The 25894-nt window shown below is 44.5% G+C and overlaps 1 protein-coding gene across 13 annotated transcripts in view; it reads left to right on the top strand.

Moving 5' to 3' along the window:
* Nucleotides 1–25197, top strand: part of SRPK2 (SRSF protein kinase 2) — a 290349-nt gene extending 265152 nt beyond the window's left edge. For 6 of the 13 annotated variants that reach the window (XM_045387523.3, XM_045387520.3, XM_045387525.3 and 3 more), the window contains 6 exons: nucleotides 6280–6380; nucleotides 6487–6594; nucleotides 12431–12500; nucleotides 13151–13243; nucleotides 13617–13709; nucleotides 23546–25197. In XM_045387523.3, the coding sequence (XP_045243458.1) occupies nucleotides 6280–6380; nucleotides 6487–6594; nucleotides 12431–12500; nucleotides 13151–13243; nucleotides 13617–13709; nucleotides 23546–23730 (650 nt within the window). In that variant the 3' untranslated portion in view covers nucleotides 23731–25197. The remainder of the gene's footprint in view (nucleotides 1–6279; nucleotides 6381–6486; nucleotides 6595–12430; nucleotides 12501–13150; nucleotides 13244–13616; nucleotides 13710–23545) is intronic. The other 7 variants (XM_045387524.3, XM_045387521.3, XM_045387528.3 and 4 more) reach the window with 3 other exon arrangements.
* The last annotated feature ends 697 nt before the right edge of the window (nucleotides 25198–25894 follow it).

Below are 25894 nucleotides of genomic sequence, written 5' to 3'. Positions count from 1 at the left end.
TTGCGTCAGTGAGAAACTTGATCATCAGTATGTCCCCCTTTTTTCTCTCACATCCAGTAAATCATCTCGTTTTGCTAGTCATACCTCATAAGTAGGGGTCCTGCTTGCCTTGGCCCTACAGTGGGCACTGTCATTGCTTGCCTCTGCTGTTACGGAGGCTCCTTACTGGTCTCTTGGCTTTGTGTTCTCTCCAGCTTTTCTCCCCACCTGCCTTTCAGCATGCCCTTCCATGGTGCTGCTAGAGTGTCTTTGCAGTATGCTTACCCGATCAGTGTATTCCCCTGCTCACAGTTTCCACAGGTCCCCATCATCTACAGCAGTGGTCTCCACAGTGGAGAGTGTACATCCCTGCATAGCCAGCACCATCCAGGAAGGTGCAGGAAGGAATTATTAGAGCATCTTTGTATTTTTTTTTATTTTGAAAGACTAGTACAATAAACAACTCTGTATCCTCCACATAGATTGAGCAATTAACATTTTGCCACATTGCATATACTTTCTTTACACAGACACTGCATGCTACACATATTAGGATACTTCACTCCTAAATACTTAAGCATTCATCTTCTGAGAGATGAATTAGGATGTCCTCCATTGTAACAATAATACTATTATAACGTGTAAGAATAGCACTAATTTTATATTATTAAATATAATAATATAGAGACAGGGTCTTGCTCTGTCGCCCAGGCTGGAGTGCAGTGGCGTGATCTCGGCTCACTGCAACCTCTGCTTTCTGGCTCAAGTGATCCTCCCACCTCAGCCCCCCAGGTAGCTGGGGCTACAGTCGGCACCACCATGCCTGGCCAATTTTTGTCTTTTTGGTAGAGAAAGTAGGGTTTTACCATGTTGCCCATGCTGGTATTCAACTTATGGGCTTGAGTGATCTGCCCACCTTGGCTTCCCAAAATGCTAAGATAATAGGCCTGAGCCACTACGTGCCTGGCCTAATATCATCTATTATTTATTCCATATTCAAATTTCCTCAATAATTCTAAAATTTTCTTCTTAAATTTTCCTGATCCAGGATATGATCCAACACAGTAGCCTGCCTCCTGGGTGAGGGCTTCCTGTGTCCCCAGCAGGCTTAGTTCTCTGTCCCCTCTGCTCCTGCTGGCCATGCTCATCTTAGTTGTATGGGCAGTGCTCTTGTCATTGTCTTCTCATTAGAATGTGAACTCTTAGAGAGTGCAGTGCGTTTTTATCTTTGCATCCTTGGCATCTGATTCAGTGCTAAGGTAAATATTTATTGAATAATGAACAAACAAATGAGTGATACCTTGTTGTATTCTTCTTCTCTTTCCTTTCTCCCACTTTTTTTCCATTTATAATCACAATTTTACTGTGTCCAACACACATACCATCCCCAACACCTGTTGCATCAGTTAGAAACTGGAGGTCTTGCAGAGCGTTTTAATATTGTCAAATTCTAGGGATGTACCAGTGACAGGATCTCCTTTGTTTGGAAGCACTCAGTTTTTGCCCACAGCTTGGCCATTTGGTAAGCAAGGACAGCCTCCCCCATGGGAGGTGTTTTTTGTTTTCTGCATGGAAAGGGGTATAACCTAGAGTCTTGCACTTGACCACATGGTACTGCATGTGGCAAGAGAAACAATGAAGATCCTGTCTTTAGGGCAGAATGTACACGTTAGGGCATAGTAGAAGAAAGATTGGGGCCGGTTTGAGGAGCTTGAAGGAACCTAAATGTCAGGCTAAACAATACACTTTTTTCCTAGAGTAATTTGGCAGCCACTGAAGGTTGAGAAGAGGATGATCCATCCCTCTTAGATGTTCAGCTGCCAGAGCCATAGTGCATATCTTGGCTCAACACATCTGAAGGACAAAGGCCCTAGAACAGGGTGATTATGTTGGTCTTACCTGTGGGATATTTCTGGAATCCTTTCTGTGTCACTCGATGGGGACCCACACCACTGTCAGTCCTTGCCTAGGCTGCTGTAACACAGCCTCCATGCTCCTGTCACTTCAGCTCCTGCTCACCAGTATGTCTCTGTCTGGCAGTCCAGAGAGAACTGTTCAAAGCATAACTTCTTCCCCTATACCCACTCCCCCTCACCAAAATGATCTCCATTGTGTTTCCCATGTAGAGTGATGCCCTGAGGTGTCCCTCACTGAAGCTGACAAACTCTCCAGTGGTTTCCCTAATTCATTCTACACCATTCACACTGGCTTCTTTCTAAAGTTTCTCAAAGTTGCAAGCCTGTTTCTGCCTTAGGATTTTTGTACTTCCTGTGTCCTTTGCCTCAGACTTCTCTTACTTTAATGCCTGCCTTTCTTCAGACCTCTCCTGAATGTCACCTTCTCAGAAAAGATCTCCCCTGAACAGCCTTGGCATTATCCATCTCCTTTCTCTGCTTTGTTTTTCTTCATAGCCTGTTGAATGTGTGGATTCATAACCTGACGGAATGTGTGGATTCCTCATTTATTTGCCTTATTGCCCATATTTTCAGCCAGTACACGAGTTTCCTAATTTGGCTTGTGTTTTTTTCTTACTGTGTTTCCAGTACCAAGACCATGCTTAGCACACAGAAGGGACTCAGTAAATACTTGTTGTGTGAATGGTTGAGGTGGCAACGTTCAATCTCTTAGTTCCATTACTTCTTTGGGCCTCATACTGAACCTCCTCCATATAGAGGGGATATTCTCGCCATCCTCATAAGGACCTCTTACAATGTAAAGAGTCAGTGTGTGCCTAGCACCATGTGTTATGTGCATGTGACAGCAGCTGTCTCATCATGCTGAGGCGTTGTTGGCTACCATCTAGTTTCTATGATAGCGTCTTGTGGAATGAGTGACCACAGTGTCACCCGGAGACTAGTGTGTCAGAAGGTGACTCAAGGGGCTCAGTTCTTCCCGAAGTGAAAGCTTTCCACTCATTCCCCTCTTAGTGGAAGCAGAGTGCAGTTGCAAGTTTTCATTTTGGAAGGAAGACAGCTCCAGTTTGTCCTTTGTGTCACCATTATCTGTAAGAAGGAAACCGTGTGACAGGTCACTACCGTGGTGACTCAGTCAGAGGAGATGCAACAAAAGCATTCCATTTGGGTTTCAGTGGGCTTTTTGGGAATGTAGCAGTCTGGTACCTTAGTTCAGGAACTATCATAGTGAGAAAAGAAAGAAAAACAAAATCTCTTTTACCTCCTGTTGTTTTTATGCAATTAAGTTGTTGAGATACATTACCTAGCATCATTTGGAACATCTTAGAAGCTGAGTAACTGTTTACAAACCCGAACCAGGAGGATAACAGCATGTCACCTTAATGAAGGATATTAAGTACAAAAAAAAAAAAAGGAAAAAACCCGAATTTAGGCCAAGTGTGGCGGCTTATGCCTGTAATCCCAGCACTTCGGGAGGCCGAGGTGGGCAGATCACTTGATGTCCGGAGTTCAAGTCTAGCCTGGCCAATATGGTGAAATCTCGTCTCTACTAAAAACACAAAAATTAGCTGGGCGCGGTGGCAGGCGCCAGTAATCCCAGCTGCTCGGGAGGCTGAGGCAGGAGAATTGTTTGAACACAGGAGACGGAGGTTGCGGTGAGCCAAGATCGTGCCACTGCACTCCAGCCTGGGCGACAGAGGGAGACTCTGTCTCAAAAAAAAAAAAAAAAAATCCCTGAATTTAAATGTGAGGTGTTGGGTCTTTGAAAGTATTTCTTCTAGCGTGATTGAAGTAAGCAGCTCCTGAGAAATGTTTTTAAAAACAACATCTCGGAGTGGGTGGCAGATTACAGATCATTTCCTTTGACTTGAGTGCCCTCAGATAACAGCCAACTCAGCTACCTGTTCTCATGGAGAAAAAGAAACCACATCATCCTGTGGCTCAGGGGGACCACAATACGTTTAATAGGGCCTTGCCCTCTTCACATTAGACCTGTGATTTGAGTTGTTTGTGGGGGTAGAAGTTGCTCTTGGGCCTCCCCTTCCCTGTGCTGCGGCTCTCTGGTCCCTCACTGACCAGTTGGGAGCCTCCTGCCCCAGATGATGGTTCAGCTGGTCACAGCAGAGGGAAGCCCCTGAATCTGGCCAGGCACCCAGATGCTGTCCTGATTCTTGTGTGTTTGGGTTTTTAGTTTCTTTGGTGCGGAAGGGGTGGTCCCTTCCGATTCTTCTTTTCCTGAATACCGAGCCTCATACAGTGTAAGTCATTTGCCAGTCTTACACCTTGTAGATATTGAAACTTAGATTTAAATCCAGTTCTTCAAACCTCAAACTCCATTTTCCTTCTTGCTGATTCTCCTTGATTAAATGACATATGAGGCATTCATCTAATCATGTCTAGTGTTGTTCATCTACCCGTTGGGTCAGCATTTTTGTATTTATCCTGGACCTCTGTTCTCAGCCCCAGGTGAATCAGTGTATGTACATTTTGCCTTCTTTTGTTGGTCTCTGTGCTGCGCTCTTTCTGATTTTTTGCTGAGTTCTGGTGTTTCTTTTCCTGAGCTCATACCTGGCCTTTGGTGAGGCCCTGCAGTGGATCAGAATCCTTATAAACAAGGAAACAGGCATATGGAAGGTAGCGAGCAGGGAATATCTGTACCTGGCTGGCTCAGTTGATTAACATGCTGGAGGAACAGGTCTTGAGGGTTAAGATACTGGTCAGAATTATCTGGAGCCCTGCTAGGGAGCTGTGTGGGCACCCTAGGTCCTGAGGCTTTGCCTGTTCACTGCTTTACTGCAAGTTGCAAGGCTGGCCCTCTTTCCTGTTATGGGGCTTGCTGAAGAATCAGAGCCTCCTCAAGCACCCTGGTTCCATCGCTCATACGTACCCCAAGAGAGGTTTAGTTCATTTCAGCACTGCCCAGCTTCAAGGAAACAAAGGGGCTCTCCTAGGTAGGTGTTTGTGTTAGTCCGTTCTCACACTGCTATAAAAATACTGGAAACTCCGTAGTTTATTTAGAAAACAGGTTTAATTGACTCACGGTTCCATAGGCTATACAGGTAGCATGGCTGGGGAGGCCTTAGGAAACTGTAAAATATGGTAGAAGGGGAAGCAGGCATCTTACATGGCTGGAGCAGGAGGAGGAGAGAAGGGAGACGTGCTACACACTTTTGAACAACCAGATCTCATGAGAACTCACTCAGTATCACAAGAACAGCAAGGTGGAAATCTGCCCCCATGATCCAGTCACCTCCCACCAGGCCCCTCTTCCAACACGAGGGATTACAATTCGACATGAGATACCGTCAGGGACACAAACCCAAATCGTATCAGTGTTTAATGTTCTACATTGAACAGACTTTTCTGCTTGGTTTTTAAATACCATTTCAAAATTACTTGTACAATAAATAAAGTCCTGGTTTTATTTCATCTTTATCAGAAATCTGATCTTGTAGGTCAGTCTGAGGTTTGGTGATGAAGATGCTGACTTTAAGGACTATTTTTCTGGGCCTCATGAAATTATTTTTCTTTGTCACTTGCCCCTTGATTAACTCTGCTTGATACAGGCATGATCTGGACTTGTCTGAGAAGATCTGGCCCCAGAATCCCTGGGAAGCTGGCCCTATACCTGCCTTTGAGATTCCCTGGGGTCACCCTGGAATTAAGAATGACTGCTCACGTACGTGACAAGTTCATGAGTGACCTCAGAGGTTGCCTTTATGGCCCAGGCCATCTCAAGAGACCTCTGTCTGGGCCCTTCCTTGTCTACAACAAAACCAAAATAGTTTAGTCCCTGCTTTTAATCTGCGTTTGTTAATCAGCAGTCATCTACCCCTTGAGATCTGTGTGTGCTCAGCCCAGGCAGTGGGAACTGTAGGGGACAATGTGGGTGTGAGGTGTGGGTGCCAGGGACCCTGATGTCTTGTGGCGTCCAAGGAACTGTGTGTCACTGGTAGTGATTGGCCCCCACAGCAGTGTTCTTTCTACCTTCATGTTCCTTGTAATAATGCATCAGCAAGCTCGATCCGGGCCGTGAAGGGATGGACTGACACCGTGAAGAGCCGCCACAAAGCAGCAGACAGGGAGAGAGCAAGGCCGGCTTGTTCTAGGGCTGACCTGGACCTGAAGGAACTGGGGATAAGAAGAGAAAGGGCAAGGCAGTGCCCTTGGCATCCTGTGGGCAGCCCAGTTTGCTGTTTCGTGGAGAATTTTCCAGAGGTGAAGAACAAGCAGTTTTAGTTCTGTCAAGTTGAATTTACAGTGTCCCAGGCCTGAGTGATCATTCCACCACTCTTTAGGAAAGGAGACTGACCCTGGCAAACACTGTGCTCACGCATGGAAACCACTTATCCTAATCACTAACTGTCCTGCTGTTTGCTCATGCCAGCAAAAACCCGGGCGGCTGACTTGTTGGTGAATCCCCTGGATCCACGGAATGCAGATAAAATTAGAGTAAAAATTGCTGACCTGGGAAATGCTTGTTGGGTGGTAAGTAGAGTTTTCTTTCTAAAACACTTTGGTCTTGATTCTGTGTGCGAAGACACTTTTTGAATGTCTGTGTTGCTCTGTGGTAATGCAGCCTGTTCCCTTCCAGCATAAACACTTCACGGAAGACATCCAGACGCGTCAGTACCGCTCCATAGAGGTTTTAATAGGAGCGGGGTACAGCACCCCTGCGGACATCTGGAGCACAGCATGTATGGTAAGGACGGCTCTGCCCTTTGCTGCCGTGGGAATTGGCTCGTTCCTCTCATACTCTGGATGGGGCTGAGTCTCTCTGAGGCGTGTGACCTCAGTTTTTCTGACTGTAAGGGTCATCCGCCGTGGGCTGGGTGAGGGGAAGTTTACTGCCGCGGGCATCTTAAGAAGTGGAAGGATCCTCCTCAGGCGGGCCCTGGGTGTTTGGTGTGATTGTGGGCTTGTGAGAGAGAGATGGTCTCTTCTTAAGGCCCTGCACAGCCCGCAGCCCCATGAATCAGACTCAGTTGTGGTGACACAGTGACTTCACTTGTAGTCCCTGAAAATTTGCAGGGTATAGGGAACTTTTCCCTTCACTCATGCTGTGGAGAAAGATGAGGTGGCATCTCCCAGGGGAAGACTGCCTGAGGCAGGCAGGTGGGAGCCCCTCCATGTAGCCTCTGCCTGGTCAACCAGACATGCAGGGTTCCTCACCTCTTCCAGACTGGAAGGGATTTCCCCAGATGCCAATGCATAATCTCTCTTCCCTTAGAAAGCAAGAGCTAGCAGATATTCTGGCTTATTCTAGGATGTCTAGCCCCTTCTGAGACAGTGGCAGCAGCACCCACTCCCGCTGACAGTCTGTTCCCAGAGTGGTTGAGATGGCGGCCTCCGCAGGGCGGCAGAAGCCTCTTCTTTCACCTGTCAGGCCTGTTTTTGCTGCTGGTTTTGTGCCGCACAGTTGCATCGTCTCTAAACTCCCCTGGCCCTGCCCGGCATCGTTTGTTCATTTGTTCATTGTCCCTGAACCTGTGAGTTGGTGAACATAAGGGGCTCCACGTCTGCAAGCCAGTTCCTGGTTCTCTTCCTCTACCCTGTTTCCTGGCCCATTCAGCAGCTTTTTCTCGGTGGGCTTTACTTAGGCATGCTGTGTTGGGAAAGGTGGGTTGTTTGCTGTTGGGTTTCATGTTTTTTCTATTCCATACTGTTTTTTATCCACATTCTTCCAATATTTAAAAGAAAGGGTTGTGTGGAAGGCTTAGCATTTTTCTTCTCACTGAAAAAAAGGAATGCAGAATAAATATGTTAATTTTCTGTTATTCAGAGGTTAATTTAACAATTCTTTTGAATTTGCTGTGTTTTATCTCCTCTAATGCTCAGGTAAAAGCATTGTTTTGAGCAGTTAGTGCCAGCTGATAGGAGAAAAAGAGGGTGCTTTGTGTCTTTCAGCTTTGACTCAGCATGATCTGAGTCAACACATGGCCAGATAGGTCCTGAAACACCAGGCCTTTCTATTCCCTCGTTGCTCTTATGATAATACCAGATAATTATGTTTAAATTATTAAAGGTGTTAAACTTCTTCCGTATCAAAACCCAAGTCCCTGCCTTAGCTAGTTATAGAAGAGAACAGTTAAAAGAACCGGTGGCCAGTGATGGTCACTTTGAACTTAGAGAGTGCTGTGTGGAGAGGCATTTGGCCCTTTCTGTGTGACCCCAGCAGGCAGACTGAGACGTGGGAGTCAGTGGAATGGGAGCCGCAGAGACAGTGAGTGGGGGTCGGGGAGCAGGCGCCATTTCAGGATGTGGGGAAGGTTAAGTCACAATGGCCACCAGCAGCAGGGCTGCCCTGAATTAGGCACTAAGAACTCTTTCAACTCTGAAATGCTGTGCTTCTAATTTGGGGTATTAAGTTTGGTGATATAACCAGAAAAATAGGACACAATCACAGATGTAGTGGGATAATGGAACTGTCAGCACAATTTTATACCAGGTTATCTGTCCTGCCTTCCATTTGATGAACATTTGTCCCTCCGTACAATTTCCTGTCCTGTTTACTTCTTGAAATGCTGTTGCTGTGAACAGTGGCATAATTATCAATAACAGGTTCCTAAGGAAAAGCCTTTCTGTCTCCTCACCTGCCCCCTTCCCAAGAATTAAGCATAAGCTCCCTTAGTGCTGTCAGGATGGCTTATGAGGTTTTCTTTTTCAGTTGGTTGTCATAAGGGAGTTTTTGTTTTTGTTTGTTTTTTTTTTTTTTTTTGGGAAAGGGGCAGGCCCTCATTCACTGCCTTCCCCGCCCCCGAAAAGTCCCTGCTTTAGAGGTTTCTTTTGTTCTTCCTAGAGAACCTAGGAGCAATGAGGCAGTGTTTCTTACCTCATCTGTTCTGTTGTAGTGTAAAAATATTGCATTTAATATATTAAATTTGACCTCATAATACCAAGCTGTCGTAAGGTCACAGATGGTTCTTGGTGGTAACGCCTATAGACTTTGAAGGTTTTGTTTGTTTGTTTGGAGACAAAGTCTTGCTCTGTTGCCCAAGCTGAAGTGCAGTGGCATGACTATGGTTCACGGTAGACTCCACTTCCCAAGCTCAAGTGATCCTCCCACCTCAGCCTCTGGTGTAGCTGGGACTACAGGCACATGCTACCACGCCTTGCTACCACGCCTGGCTAAGTTTTGTATTTTCTGTAGAGATGGAGTTTTGTCATGTTGTCTACGCTGGTCTCGATCTCCTGAGCTCAAGTGATCCACCCGCCCTGGTCTCCCAAAATGCTGGGATTACAGGCATGTGCCACTGTGCTCAGCTGTCTTTGAGTTTTATAAATGGCATCAAATCTCACAGAGACTCTGTTGGGAATGAGAGCTGAGGGGTGGTAGCAAGATTCCATTGGCTATTGTCGGGGAGCATAGCTTTAGGCTCTGCAGCTGGAGAAGCACAACAGAATGAAGGATCACAGCAAGGATATGTTGGTTTTAGATCTGTTTTACTTTTCTTGAGTTTTGCTTTTTCTTGAGCTTTACACCTTCCAGGTGTAATTACATATAATCTGAAACTTCTTTGTAGCTGAAGCATTGATTTCTCTGCATTTATGTGTTAGAGTCCCGGATAGGACCTTTTATGAACTCCATGGTGAGTCCTGGTCAGTGCCATAGAAACAAGAAAAGCCATTCCAAGAAACTTCACCAGACTTCTTTGGCACTGGTCACATCACAGAACAAATAGCTGATCTTACTTGTTCAGAATCAGGGTACTTCGGCATAGGAGAATGTTTTAGGAGAGAGGCACTTGGTCTCCCAAGAATCCAGAAACAAGTAGGTCCAGGGAAAAGCCCTTTGAGGGAATTGGGGCAAGTGGAGAAGAATCCGAAGTTCCCAGGTATTAAAAATAATAATAAAAGTTATACTCGGGCCCAGCAGGGTGGTGCATACCTGTAATCCCAGCACTTTGGGAGGCTAAGGCAGGTGGATCACTTGAGGCAAGGAGTTTGAGACCAGCCTGGCCAACATGGCAAAACCCCATCTCTACTGAAAATACACAGATTAGCTGGGCGTGGTGGCACGTGCCTGTAGTCCCAGCTACTCAGGTGGCTGAGGCAGGAGAATTGCTTGAACCCGGGAGGCGAAGGTTGTAGTGAGCCAAGATTGCACTGCTGCACTCCAGCCTGGGCAATAGAAGGTTATACTGGGAGTACCTGAGTTGAAGGCAGAGGTTTTTCATTGTAGTGTGCATTTGCCCTGCTGTACATGTTGTATTGTTAAGAGAATCTAGTCACTCTCCAAAGAACCAAAAACGGGTAGCATTACAGCCTGCATCTTCCTTCTTCCTTTTAAAAAAAAAAAAATTATTTCGCCAGACGCGGTGGCTCACGCCTGTAATCCCAGCATGTTGGGAGGCTGAGGCAGGCAGATCACAAGGTCAGGAGATCGAGACCATCCTGGCTAACATGGTGAAACCCCATCTCTACTAAAAATACAAAAAATTAGCCAGACGTGGTGGGGGGCACCTGTAGTTCCAGCTACTCGGGAGGCTGAGGCAGGAGAACAGTGTGAACCTGGGAGGCGGAGCTTGCAGTGAGCTGAGATTGATTATGCAATTGCACTCCAGCCTGGGCGACAGAGCAAGACTCTGTCTCAAAAAATAAAAAAAAAAGAAAAATTATTTTATTGATTGGCTTCTATACATGTTTTCTTGGAAATATAAGGGTGCTAATCAAAATGATCATTTTTTCAAAGAATACATAGCTGACATATTTTGGCGGTAAGAAATATGTACAAAGCTGGGCACAGTGTAGTGCGCCTGTAGTCCTAGCTTCTCTAGAGGCTGAGAGAGGATCATTGGAGCCCAACAGGTTGAGTCCAGCCTGGATAACATAGTGAGGTCCCATCTCAAAAAATATGAAAGGAAAAGAAATGGATGTGACCTGATCGAAGTCATTTTGAAAATTAATTAAAAGAGTTAGCATAGGGCTCAAGGCAGGGGTTGAAAAGCAGCTTGGAACTTGATCCAAGCTTTTCAAGTCCTCGTTGTCCCATTAGAGTTTTCAGATTTTTTCTCTTAGCTTGTAAGATACTGAGTTGATTGTCTCCCAGGCTGGAAGGACTCTCCTGGCCATTAAGTGTGTAATCTAGTTGTTCCACTTGGATTTGGGGCCAATAATGAGGTTCTCCTGCCCTCACCTGGGATTGGCCCAGCTGTCTTTTTTGTTTATTGAGTGGAAAGGAGAGGCCCTACGTAAGGGCCTTCCTGCGTTTTCTGCTGGTGCCTTCGGGCATCCACAGTGCTGGGACCACCAGCTCACCATGCTGAGATGTGACGTGTCTGTGTCCTGCTCAGACCTATGCCAGGTTCAGGGCAGGATCCTGAGTTCATAAACTAATGCTTACCGCCTGGGCAGCTGGCAGTCATCTTGTCACCATGCTTCCTTCCTTCAACTGATTCACATGCAGTCTTTTTTTAAAAAAAAGGTGAAAAGATGTGGTCCTGGGCTGACTGTCCCACTCTTGGTTTGTTAAAGACAGTGCTAGGAGAGGTGGCCCCTCACCCAGGCAGGTGAGTCTTCCCTTAAGGGTTCCTTCCCAACACTGTGTGGTCATTGAAAGAAAAAGAAGGTAGGTTGATGCAGTGCAGTTGCCCCAGCATTGGCTCCTGGGGGCGGGAGTGGGGAGGGCAGTCACAGATCCACAGGCATCAGTGATTGGGCGTCTGAACACCTTTTGGGATAGCAAGATCCATTCAGAATAGAAGCAGCTATGAGAAAAACCAGAAATGGGATTTAGCTTATTCTTTTTTTCGCTTTTAAAACATACTCTTTGATCAGCAGAGCAGTAGCAGTTGCCATATTTATATATTGTTACCAGCTTAAACTCATGTTCTTGAGGGTTTTTTTGTGAGCAAGGGAAATGGGAACAAATGGCCTTCCCTACATACTGGCATGCTGAGGGACAGCCAGTGGCCACCCAGGAAGCCAGTGCTCCGTGACATCTACAAAAGGGTCTGCAAGGCCATCTGCGTCCTCTGGCCCTGGGGACAAAGAGGGTCTGTTTTGTTTCCAGGTTTTCCTTTGGTTGAATCAGAAGTGAATGAGATGATGATGAAAATAGATGATGAGATGCTGAAAATAGTCCTCGGTTACTGAAACATGAAGGTCTTTGCCTAAAGGACGCAGCAGTGTCTGCTATACAGAGGCCAAGGCTATTATAGTGGTTGAGGCAGGTGCTGGAGTCAGATGGGCTTGGTTGAGTCCTGGGTTGAACTCTCGTTCTACCGTTTATAGCGTGCATACTGTGCTTTGCCAGGCCTGCACACAGGTGCGGCTGAATCACTGACGGTTTGGTTTTGCTTCCTGCAAAATGAACAGAATACATAGCTCTTATATCTTTCCTTAGAAGAAATGTAAGAATACTTCTGAAACTTCTTTGAATGTGGAAGAAAGAAAAAAATTAGTATTGAGCACTTTTGGGAGGCGATTTTGTTTGATTCAGATCTTCATAAAGTGGCGGTCTCTTCTGTAAGGAGAAAAAGCTGTTGACTTGGGGGCCAGTCTCTGAAGTGCTTAGCATGTCGTCTGTTGTATCCTAGGCATTTGAGCTGGCAACGGGAGATTATTTGTTTGAACCACATTCTGGGGAAGACTATTCCAGAGACGAAGGTGAGTATTAGTGCCTGCTGAATACCTCATTCTAGGTCTCCTGCCAGCCCTGAACTTCTGTAGAGTACTGTATTTTTGTACTGAAATAGAGCCATGTTTTTGGTTTTCAAACACCAAATTCAGATGCTTTTCCTTTGAGTTTGACGCCCCCTCAGTCTCAGTGAATGGGCAGAGCCTGCCTGGTACAGGCAGCACTCCAGTGAGCCCCCAGGGGCCTACACCAGCGGCTCTTCCTGGCCTTGCACAGGGCAGGAACCCAGCTGGCTGAGAGAGGACAGATGATACAGACCTGAAACCTCTCTGTGGTCCTTTCGACCATTGATGTGCTGCCCATTTCTCTGTCCTGTTTGGGAGCTGAGTTGAAAACCCAGGAATTCTGGCTTGAATTCCATCTGTAAACCTGACCATCTCCATGCTTATTTGCTTGCGATGCTGGGGTGGCCTGGGGTGAGCTGGCCTCAGTCACTGTTACTGCTCCTGGTGGTGCCTGAGGCCTGTCATTCCTACAAGCCTCTGCATGGATGTGCTGCAGACACTGTTGATTTGAATCTATTTCTGATTTTTTACTAATTTCAATTTTTCCCTCTTCTTTTATCCCATCCTTCCCTTTGCCCCTCCCATTCCCATATCCTTTTTTCTCTCCTCCATAGACCACATAGCCCACATCATAGAGCTGCTAGGCAGTATTCCAAGGCACTTTGCTCTATCTGGAAAATATTCTCGGGAATTCTTCAATCGCAGAGGTAGTACCTCTTCTTTTTGAAAAGCGCCACGATGCAGACAGAAACTGAAGAGCAGCTGCTGATTTTAGCATTAATGGTGACAAAGGCATTTCTCCTAAATTCAAAACGCAACCCAGCAGAATTCCTGTGCTGATAGAAAAGTTGTCAGGGAAGACCACATTTAGCCCTGTGCTGCGGTCACCCTGTTCACCAGCCCCTCTCCTGTGCCCTCCAGCTCTGGATCCTGAATCCAGCAACGTGAGGAAGGCCTGTACTTTTGGTCATTCAAGTTGCGCTCTGTTTCTGTCTGCGCGGGCGGTAGTAGTGTCTGCATGCAGTGTACTGATTAAACTGTCGTGTGTTTCTGTTTTGCTGGCAATGTTTCCCAATGCAGATCACATAGCATTGATCATTGAACTGCTGGGGAAAGTCCCTCGAAAATACGCTATGTTGGGGAAATATTCCAAGGAGTTTTTCACCAGAAAAGGTAACGGTATTTATGCAACACTAATTTTCAGCATAGTCTTCTCCCAAAAGGAGAAATTGTGCATTCGTGATTGGGCAATGGAGAAAGATCTGGAGTTTCACAGCTGGGGAGTTCTTCCGAAGAAAGCTCTCAAGAAATAAACCTGACCCATCTGATACCTGGAGTAAGAATTTTGTAAGAGAACAGCATTCCTAATAGCAGTTTTCTCCTCTGCTTCTCTCTTTTCTTACTCCAAGTTACCAATCTGTGTATTCATATATTTATAAAAAGGAATTTAGATGATTGTTAAAAGCCGGCTAGACTTATCTTTTCATTTCTCATGTCATGGACTCTCTGTAGTGGAACAGAGGTGGCCTAGAGACTGGACTTAATGAATGTCCAGGGACATGGCTTTTGGTCTGCCTGGGTTATTTCTGTAGTGGATGTAGACCTATGAAATGTTGCATTCCTGACATTCTTAAAAATCACATCCTATGTTCCCAAAGCAATTCACCTGCTGCAGCCTCCCAGGTAGCTGGGATTACAGGCGTGCCACCATGTCTGGCTAATTATTTTGTATTTTTAGTAGAGACGGGGTTTCACCGTATTAGCCAGGCTGGTCTCAAACTCCTGACCTCAAGTGATCCACCTGCCTTAGCCTTCCAAAATGCTGGGATTACAGGCATGAGCCACTGCGCCCAGCCTGCTGTACTTTTTTGTGATGAGTGTAGTTGGTCCTTTTACTTCATATTTTTCAGGTTAGATTTTTGTTTTTGGATGTGACAGCCCTTAATAAAGAACTTTTAAAGTTGATGTGAGTAGGACATGGACTTTTAGAAATTTCTGAAAGTCCCAGATGCTCTGTCTCCCTCACTTAGCTAAATTTGGAGAACCACATTGATTTTTTTTTTTTTTTTTTTGAGATGGAGTTTCGCTCTTGTTGTCCAGGCTGGAGCGCAGTGGTGTGATCTTAGCTCACTGCAACCTCCACCCACCCTGGGTTCAAGCGATTCTCCTGCCTCAGCTTCCCAAGTAGCCAGGATTACAGGTGCCCACCACCATGTCCCCAGCTAAGTTTTTATATTTTTGTTGGAGATAGGGTTTCACCATGTTGACCAGGCTGTTTTCAAACTCCTGACCTCAGGTCATTCACCCATCTTGGCATCCCAAAGTGCTGGGATTAGAGAGGTGTGAGCCACCATGCCTGGCCTCAAACTGATTTTTTATTTTCCTATGAGATAAGGAGTAGTAATCTTTATTACTCACTTTGGTGAGGTTTGGCTAACCAGTCCTTATATTTAACTTTAAATTACATTTTCCTGTTAAGTGTACAAGACTTGAGAACTGACTGTGCTAAAGATGGTGGTTTCCTGCTGCATTTACTCTGGGCAAATTGACTACCCCTCTCAGACTTTATAGGATCACCTGGTGAAGGCAATTTGTGAAATATACAATTAGATGTAATTATTTTCCTCATTACCTTTAAGACTTATCACAGGTATTGTCAGGAAAAACCATTTGTCAGACAATCAGTAATTATTTTTGGTTCTGAGAATCTGGTCTCTGAGTCTAGGCCACGTTAGCCAGGTACAGGGTTCCCCTCCCCACATGGAGACTCGCAAGCACAGGCCCAAGTGGAGTCAAGGGCAGGAAAATGGCTTTGCTGTTTAGCTGTGTTTAGTAATGGAACTGGGGCTTCAACCTGCTGTGAGAATGGCACATCAGGTAGTCTGTGAACTTAAGTTTCCTCATCGGTCAATAGGGGTTCTTTCGGGTTGGCTGTTACAAGAAAGTATAAGAGGGTGCCTTTACAGCACTGGGCACAACTGGAGCTGTTATTATTGCTAAAGCAAAGCTATAAACAGGAAAACACTGGAAGCTTATGAACTATACAGCAGTATTACTGAGAAAACAGGCTGAGTTTCCCTGGGAAACTTAGAGAAAATGTTATTTGAAAATAATTGGGCTGGGCATGGTGGCTCATGCTGAGGCTGAGGTGGGTGGATCGCTTGAGGTCACAAGTTCAAGACCAGCCCGGCCAACATGGCAAAACCCCTTCTCTACTAAAACATAATTAGCAGGGCGTGGTAGCAGGTGCCTGCAATCCCAGCTACTGGGGAGGCTGAGGCAGGAGAATTGCTTGAACCTGGGAGGCAGAGGTTGCAATGAGCTGGGATCACGCCACTGCACTCCAGCCTGGGTGACAGAGCAAGACTCTGTCTCAGAAAAAAAACAAGGAAAAAGCTGTGAATTATTGTGGCTTGGGATTCAGTATGGCTTGGGGAATTGTGTTTTTATTGAAGGCAGGCCCCTCCCACATTTCAGAATGTTTCCAGAGCTGGTGGGGGAGATGGCCTGGTCCCTGGGGCGCCGTGGCTGGTGGGTGACTTGCTGTGAGCCCCCAGCTGTGGGTCAGATTGGAGTTGGGCCTGGCCTGTTTCGGAAAGAGAGAACATGATTGACTTGTGATGCTCTGGAGGGGAGGAGAGACCTGAGAGACATGGGGCACAGCATCTGCTTGGGCGCCATGGTTTGGTGAGCCTCATTTTCCACTGGGGTCATCTGGTACAGTGAGACCAACAGCAAAGTCACTCAGGAATTATTCCTTTAATTGGAACCTTTCCTCATCAACGAAGACCCACTTAGAGTGACCTGCCTCTGTATTTGTCTTTCTTTTTTTGAGATGGAGTCTCACTCTGTTGCCCGGACTGGCACAGTCTCGGCTCAGTGCAACCTCCGCCTCCCGGCTTCAAGTAATTCTCCTGCCTCAACTTCCGAAGTAGCCAGGATTACAGGCACCTGCCACCACGCCCAGCTAATTTTTGCATTTTTAGTAGAGACAGGTTTTCACCATGTTGGCCAGGATGGTCTCAAACTCCTGACCTAACGTGATCCACCCACCTCAGCCTCCCAGTTGCTGGGATTACAGGTGTGAGCCACTGCGCCTGGCCGTGCATTGAGTTGTCATTGTTAATTGTCTGTCTGTTAGGGGGATCGAGGACTCCATACTGTGCACAGTGGGAAGGAAGGAAAGAGGGACAGAAAGAGAGGCCTTGAATGATGAGCAAGCGAAGTCACTGAGTTTTTGGAAGGAGGGGCCTATAAGCGGCCTGCAGGCATGGAGCCGGCACAGGCATCTGCTCTTGGCCTGTCACTCCTGTGATGGTTCCTTTCGTGTCAGGGAGAGTGGCCTGCATGTGGCCATAAATGGCTGGCTAGCAGCTTCCCCGTGGGGCTTTCTGTCAGCAGCCTTGCTCCCTGAGACAGCTTGTGGATGTGTAGCTCTAGGTTACCGCCATCATCACCACATATACTTAGGACTTGTGTGATCGAGTTCTTTTTGAGCAGCTTATTTGAAGGTAACCTGCAGAGTTAAAATGCATTTGGCATCTTTCTTAATGAGAGATCAAAAATATTTTGACTTGGTGTTACTGTGGTACCTACAGTTCTTTTTTCCTTTTTTTGGATGTAAGAGAGTGTTTGTGACTAGGTGAGAAATCCCCTGAAATGACTGAGAATTGGGACTTCAGTTCTTTCCTGATTATAATTTCTAATGGCAGTAGAGATCAGAAGGGATTTAGGGTTTTTACAGAAGTCACAGGATAACGTGAGGAATGACGGCCCGTCATGGAAATAGATTTCATCGTGTCTCTTAGGATGAGGGGAATGGCTTGCTGCCTGAAAGATGTGTTTTGGCATGTTCCCCTAAGTAGTATGTGAATGTACATTTTGAAAATAATGGAATCTTAAAAGTAGCCATTGAAATTTTTTTCCTGAAATACCTAAAATACTTTGTGCTAGAACTGATAAAGAACAAAATTTTTTTTTTTTTTTTTTTTTTTTTTTTTTTTTTTTTTTTGAGACGGAGTCTCGCTCTGTCGCCCAGGCTGGAGTGCAGTGGCGCAATATCGGCTCACTGCAAGCTCCGCCTCCTGGGTTCACGCCATTCTCCTGCCTCAGCCTCCCGAGTAGCTGGGACTACAGGCGCCCGCCCCTGCGCCCGGCTAATTTTTTCTATTTTTAGTAGAGACGGGGTTTCACCATGGTCTCGATCTCCTGACCTTGTGATCCGCCCATCTCGGCCTCCCAAAGTGCTGGGATTACAGGCGTGAGCCACCACGCCCGGCCAAGAACAAAATTTAAAACAGCTGTTGATATGCCTGTCACCTTTGAAAGCAGTTACCGATGGAGAGTGCCTTCCCAAGACGTTTTCCCACTCTGTCTCCTCCAGGTCAGAAGCAGATTTTCATCCCTGCCACGCGGCCAGAGAAGAGCGGGGTCTGTGTGTTAAAGTCGAGCATCAAATGCAGCTCATCTGTCTCTTCTTCTTGTGTATAATTCAAGAAGCCATGATCATTACTAGTTTGAATCATTCTTTGGCCAGAAAGTTAAAAATTGAGCTATATTTTTGGTCAGGGAATGTAATTACAGCTCTCACCCTCTTAAAGATAATTTGCTGGACATGAGCCACCAAAAAGCATTAAGAAACTAGTGTGTTGAGAGGTAGGCCAATAGAAATCAGCATGTCCGTGAATTTTTTTCCCTGTCCTGTCTTCAAGAAGTGGGTGGTCCCCAGAAGCATTTCAGCCCTCAGATCATGATAGGAAAAACAGTGCAGCCAGGAGCAGACCTCACTGGGCTGGTCACCAGGAATTTTTCTGACCATTCAGCAGGTGCATTTTAGTAAAAATTGCTGCGTTGATAATGGGATCATCAAAGGAGACAGTTTACTTAAACAAAAACTGGTCTCTAGATGAGAGCATCAAGTGTGTTGGGATAAAAGAGAGTGATTATGTGTGCATGTGTGTGCGCCTGCGTGTGTGTGTGTGTGTCAGATTACAGACCTCAAATACAATTGAAAATTTCAAAAGCAAGAAGCTTCTGTGCAGCAGCATAAAATCCACATTTCCCCGAGTCAGGGACAACATCAAGAGAAAGGGGAGAACTGAGGGCTAAAACCCAGGAGCTGAGTTTTAAAAAGAGATACCTTATTCTGTATTTTTAATATTTAGTGTCTGAGTTGAACTTGTCACAGTGTTTCAAAATTATCTCCTGAATACCTAAAAAGCAACAGATTCTTTTGATGCTGTAAAGAGCAACGAACGCTCTTTCGTGGGCATTTGACAACCTCACGGGCTGGGCGTTGTCACTGCCACTCCTCTTGTTTATCCCTCCAGCAGGTGATGGGCGTTTGGTTTCCCCCACTTTTTGGCTATTATGAATGACGCCACTATGATGATTAATGTACAAGTTTGTGTAGCAGATGTTTCCATTTCTCTTGAATACATGTGTGAAAGTTTAAGTATAAATGTTTAAATTTTGATGAAGGCCAATTTATATACATTTTACAATTTGTGCTTATGATGTCACATCTAATCATTGCCTACTTCAAGGTCATGAAGATTTACTTTTCTAGGAACTGCTTAGTTTTAGCTCTGAGGCATATGATGTGTTTTGAGTTGATTTTGTATGGGATGTGAAGTAGGGCTTATACACATTGTAAACTCCAGTATTTACCCACATGTGGTTGTCTACTTGTATAAGAATTCATTCAAATCTCTTGATTGTCTCTTACTTTGTATTGGTATTTCTTGGTAGGTTTACTTTCTACGTGCATCTAATTGATGCTCATCAGTTTTGTATCATGGTTTGTATCATGGTTTGCTTTGTTCACCACTGTTCATGTACATATAGTCTAGGATTTGCCTTTAGAGTCTTCCCACATGTAGTGTGGAACCTCGTGGGCTGCTTTATTTAATTCTGGAATATGACAATTTCATGGATAAAATAATGTATTTTCTTTCACAAACCACTTTAAGATTCAAGAGAAGTATAATAGAACTTCCCTGTTTCCTTAGACGGACTCTGCAAGTCCAGGACTGGCCAGTACAGCTGCTGTCACAAAGCCTTTGCTTTGCAGGCGGAGCCTTCCTCAGAGCCTGCTTCCTGCTGGCTTTCCTTGGCTCTGTCAGGCTGTTTGTCAGAGCACATTCAGAAGCCTGAGGGGCTCCTGGGGAACAGCACAGTTGGCCGCCAGGCTCATGTTTGCCTATGTGTGTGTGTGAGTTGATAGTGAGGTTGACAGCTGATAGTCACAGGAAGGGTGAAGTGATATTCCACATTCTTTAAGGAGGACAGGCTAGAAATGGAACTTTAAAAAAAATTAAAATTGTCACAGTTGTCTTGTTATTTGCAAAACTTGTTTCAGTGAAACACATCTTCATATATTTTCTTTTCTTTTCTTTTTTTTTTTTTTTGAGACAGAGTCTCACTCTGTTGCCTAGGCTGGAGTGCAGTGGTGCGATCTCAGCTCATTGCAACCTCTGCCTCCTGGGTTCAAACAATTCTTGTGCCTTAGCTTCCCCAGTAGCTGGGATTACAGGCGTGCACCACCACGCCTGGCTAATTTTTGTATTTATTAGAGATCGGGTTTCACCATGTTGGCCAGGTTGGTCTCGAACTCCTGACCTCAGGTGATCTTCCTGCCTTGGCCTCCTAAAGTGCTGGCATTACAGTCATGAGCCACCACGCCTGGCCGATAACATTTCTTTAACTTGTTAGGGTGCTACTTTTATAATAAAAGCAAATGGTGAAAATGTGCTTTTAAAATGTGCTTTCCCCTCTTATTCTTAATTATCATTCTGAGTGATGGAGGTGTCTCCATTTCTTGGGCATCGTCTGCAGGGCTGGAGCTGGCTCATGGACTCGAGGCCCCCACTCACCCAGTGAGGCCACTCTTGTTGTGTCGGCTGGCAGCAGGTACAGAGCTGGGGGCTAGGGCTTTGTGTTTGAGTAACCTTATCAGGGACTTCCAGGGCAAGGTTACTTCTTATATTGAGCTTAAGGGTTTGTACACATAATCATTGTAGCATCCAGATGAATTGATTTCCTTTGCAGTATAAAGTTTTTCCACAAAAAAAGTTCACACTTTTTTTTTTTTTTTGAGACGGAGTCTCGCTTTGTCGCCCAGGCTGGAGTGCAGTGGCCGGATCTCAGCTCACTGCAAGCTCCGCCCCCCGGGTTTACGCCATTCTCCTGCCTCAGCCTCCCGAGTAGCTGGGACTACAGGCGCCCCCACCTCGCCCGGCTAGTTTTTTGTATTTTTAGTAGAGACGGGGTTTCACCATATTAGCCAGGATGGTCTCGATCTCCTGACCTCGTGATCCGCCCGTCTCGGCCTCCCAAAGTGCTGGGATTACAGGCTTGAGCCACCGCGCCCGGCCCACACTTTTTTTTTTTAGAGGCGGTTCAGTGTTTTGTTATATTGCAGTGCTGCTGTGTGCTCAGGACCATAGGTGTTTAGGACTGTCCTGCATATACTGTTGTTTATAGACTGCTTCTTTGCACATAGTCTTTACCTTGTCAAAAGTAGATATTTTATGCTGCTCCTTGCAAATATTTTTACCAGTTTACAGTATGCCTAGTTATGGATGAATAGTTTCTCATGGCCGTTCAGTGTTATATTGTTTTGCTCACTGTTACTGTGCAGCTGTTAAGCATTTATAGTGGTAAACCTTTTCTTTTCATGGAGGATTGTACTTAAAAGATGCCTTGTTGATGGATCTTAGTTTAACACCTGGCCTCTCAGAAATAGGTTCCTTTACTATTCTCAGCAGACAGTGCTTCTCTGTATTTGCCTTTATTTGCAAACCTGGAGAGTATTTATTCTGAGATAGCATAGATTAATGTCATAAAAGTTCGCTCTCCTTCCCCGAGAACTTGGTTTAGTCATGTGCGTGCTTTCTTAGTTTGCTTCACTGTTGCTGTGGTGAGATCAACAGTCTAAATCAATATAGTCATATTACAGAAAATGTGGAAATTGAAATTACCTACTAACAAAAGCTGGTGTTTTTATTCACTTGATTTCCATCTTAATGAGTGTTTTAATAATCTTGTGATTATCTGTAGGACATAGTTTGGCTGTTCCTTTACTGCCTAATGTTGTACCATGATCTTCTCCCATGTTGTTAAGTAATACTAAATACTATTAAGTGAATCTACCTTGGTTTTCTTGTAACCACCATTTTACTGTTATTGGCTCTTTGTAATTTTGCAAGTACATGTAATTTTGTGCCAGCATATATTAGGCATGAATTTGGGGTGGTGCAACCAGGGTTTATCTCCTTGGGCTGGATTCCTAGAGCCGGAATTTTGGGCCTAGAGGGATAAACCTGCAGTCTCTGCTCAGACTTTGTTTTTATGGAGACTGTTTCCTTCAACAGGAGATCCCTTCCCGCCTCTAATATTGTAGGTTCATTTCTTCATCAACACAGACCTGATGTCTGGATGTGATGCTTAACTCTATCTCCAGTCCTCATATTGGAAACAGAAGCTTATTTTACATCCCAGCCCCTTTAGCAAGCAGTCCTCTTAAGAGATTCTTTACGCAGAGCCCTGTGCAGAGCATGATTGCGGCTCTGTAGACATACTAGTGTGTAAGAACACGCTTCACAATAGACACAAAAGAAGAGCCGTTGTGGGTAGGGTTGTAGGCTACTTCCCCTTTTGTTCTTACAATTTTCTGTAACGTTCTTTTCTTTTCATTATGTTTTTAAAGGGGAGGGCTTTTCTAAATTGACTTGAATGGGTGAAACAGAACAAGCCTCCTGAGAACACGTTTGTGAGCAGAGCACTGATTATCTATTGATGCATCTCATGAAAAAAATTTGTTTAAATTATAGCAATTGAAAGTCAGCCCTTGTATGAAGTGTGCCGTGCAGGTGCTTGAATGCCTCCCCCTCCCCGCCGAGACCTGGCTGCTGTGGGGTGTGGGCACAGGGGAGTGCTTCCTCTGCAGAAGCTGCTCAGGGTACACTGAGGGGCTCCTAAGGAGGCCTATGGGCAGGGGTGGGGTGTCTTGTGAAAACTTCAAACAGGCAGAGAAAATGAGTTATTTACAGTGAAATTATCTGGAGCTTTTGACAGTTTATTGCCTTTTTGAACAGGGTTATGGGGAGACAGGGTTTCGCTTGCCCCTCTTCCAGGCTGGAGTGCAGTGGCATGACCTTGACTCACTGCAGCCTTGGCCTCCTGGACTCCAGCAATGCTCCTGCCTCAGCCTCCTGAGTAGCTGGGATGTACCACCGCCCCCAGCTACTTTTTTTCTTTTTTTCTTTTTTTTTTAAGTGGAGACAGGGTCTGGTCTGTGTTACCCAGGCTGGTCTGAAACTCATGGGCTCAAGGGATCCTCCTGCCTCAGCCTCCCAGACGGCTAGGATTACAGGTGTGAGCCACCGACTCCAGCCCTTTTTTGCAGTTTTGACTTAAAAATAACCTTTTTTTCTCTCATGAAATGACCATTACAGCTCGTAGGCCATTTACTAGCTTGTTCGTCATTCTGTTATGTCAACCAAAGCTGCCTGTAACCCACACTTTTCATACTGCAGCTAGTACAGTTTGTGAAATATAACTTCAAGATTTACAAATTAATGTCCTAGGATCTTAGATTTTACAACAAATGCGTAGACATGAATGGTGTTTGATTTGGGTTGGCCTCAAGTTTGCAAATTTTACGAAAGATCCCAGGTTGAAATGAGAGTGGCTTGCTTCAGCCTTTGGAAAAGAAAACACTCTGGGCAAAGTGAGCCCACTCCACTTACTTAAAGAAACTTAGAACTAATGTGAATGAACTATTAATTAACCTCTATTTACATCCACCAGGCTTACTTGAAATATGCCTTGGTCATATGTGCATGTAATGATTACTGCCTAGCGGGGAAAAGCTGGTGTCCTTTGTTGTTGCCGTGTAAGTGTTGAGCAGGTGGTTGTCCGCTTCATTGAAAAGAGCCTGACTGGACCAACAATGGGGAATGCAGATTTGGAGCTTTCTTGACATTGGCCTGTTTTTCCCCCTATAGGAGAACTGCGACACATCACCAAGCTGAAGCCCTGGAGCCTCTTTGATGTACTTGTGGAAAAGTATGGCTGGCCCCATGAAGATGCTGCACAGTTTACAGATTTCCTGATCCCGATGTTAGAAATGGTTCCAGAAAAACGAGCCTCAGCTGGCGAATGCCTTCGGCATCCTTGGTTGAATTCTTAGCAAATTCTACCAATATTGCATTCTGAGCTAGCAAATGTTCCCAGTACATTGGACCTAAACGGTGACTCTCATTCTTTAACAGGATTACAAGTGAGCTGGCTTCATCCTCAGACCTTTATTTTGCTTTGAGGTACTGTTGTTTGACATTTTGCTTTTTGTGCACTGTGATCCTGGGGAAGGGTAGTCTTTCGTCTTCAGCTAAGTAGTTTACTGACCATTTTCTTCTGGAAACAATAACATGTCTCTAAGCATTGTTTCTTGTGTTGTGTGACATTCAAATGTCCTTTTTTTGAATGAAAAATACTTTCCCTTTGTGTTTTGGCAGGTTTTGTAACTATTTATGAAGAAATATTTTAGCTGAGTACTATATAATTTACAATCTTAAGAAATTATCAAGTTGGAACCAAGAAATAGCAAGGAAATGTACAATTTTATCTTCTGGCAAAGGGACATCATTCCTGTATTATAGTGTATGTAAATGCACCCTGTAAATGTTACTTTCCATTAAATATGGGAGGGGGACTCAAATTTCAGAAAAGCTACCAAGTCTTGAGTGCTTTGTAGCCTATGTTGCATGTAGCAGACTTTAACTGCTCCAAGGAGTTGTGCAAACTTTTCATTCCATAACAGTCTTTTCACATTGGATTTTAAACAAAGTGGCTCTGGGTTGTAAGATGTCATTCTCTATATGGCACTTTAAAGGAAGAAAATATATGCTTCTCATTCTAAAATATGCATTATAATTTAGCAGTCCCATTTGTATTTTTGCATATTTTTAAAAGTACTTTTAAAGAAGAGCAATTTCCCTTTAAAAATGTGATGGCTCAGTACCATGTCATGTTGCCTCCTCTGGGCGCTGTAAGTTAAGCTCTACATAGATTAAATTGGAAAAGAGAAACGTGTTCATTGTGTGGAATGAAAAAATACATATATTTTTTGAAAAGCATGATCATGCTTGTCTAGAACACAAGGTGTGGTATATACAATTTGCAGTGCAGTGAGCAGAATACTCCTCACAGCTCAAAGGTAACAGTGATCACATTCATTCCATAGGTAGCTTTACGTGTGGCTACAACAAATTTTACTAGCTTTTTCATTGTCTTTCCATAAAATGAAGTTGAGAAAATGATTTTCCCTTTGCAGGTTGCACACAGTTTTGTTTATGCATTTCCTTAAAATTAATTGTAGACTCCAGGACACAAACCATAGTAGGCAATACAATTTTAGAATGTAATATATAGAGGTATATTTAGCCTCTTTTAGACGTCAGTGGATTGAATGTCTTTTTATTTTAAATTTTACATTCATTAAGGTGCCTCGTTTTTGACTTTGTCCATTAACATTTATCCATATGCCTTTGCAATAACTAGATTGTGAAAAGCTAACAAGTGTTGTAACAATAATCCATTGTTTGAGGTGCTTGCAGTTGTCTTAAAAATTAAAGTGTTTTGGTTTTTTTTTTCCAGACATTGCCTTGGTCATTGCCCTATAAATGATAGAATCAGTGAACATTTGCTATCAGAGTAGTGTCACTAAAACTAAATACCAGCATTCCTGTTGCAGCAGATGTAGTTGTAAAACATGCATTAAGGCTTATTATAAGGAAATCATTTATTATTTTTTAAGGGCAGAAGGGATTTAGGAGAAAAGCTATAGTATAGATTGATTCTTTAGAATTTCAGTGATCTCTTTTCATCCATGGTTCATCAAAAACATACTGACTGCATTTGTTCGATCATTGCAAACTTAAAACAGCATTTGCTGTTAGGAAACAAGACACATAACCCTCTTAGGAATTACCATTACATCTCATACCACAGTGAGGCAGAATGGATCATTCATTCATTTCTTTATGAAATGTGCATGCTAAGTTTTTCTAATGAGGCTGTAGGTTTCCATGTAAATTCTGTGATAGATAGTGGCTGTAGACTGGTGATACTATCCATGATTTCTGTAAGAAACATCCTTACAAGAACCATAGAGCACAATTTATTTCTTCCCTAAGGGTAAAAGGATTTTTATCAGGGTGATAGTATATTTGAACGAAATTTGTCTAATGCAGTTTTTGCTCATGTTGGAAAATAAACCAGATTATAAATTTTTACAGGTGTGTCCCTTATGATACAACAGCCTAGAACAGTTGTTCTAGAAGGAATATACATTT

Source organism: Macaca fascicularis, chromosome 3 (assembly GCF_037993035.2).
Source record: "Macaca fascicularis isolate 582-1 chromosome 3, T2T-MFA8v1.1".
NCBI lineage: Eukaryota > Metazoa > Chordata > Mammalia > Primates > Cercopithecidae > Macaca > Macaca fascicularis.
The sequence above is the reverse complement of the archived record's forward strand: the minus strand, read 5'-3'. Positions and strand labels throughout refer to the sequence as shown.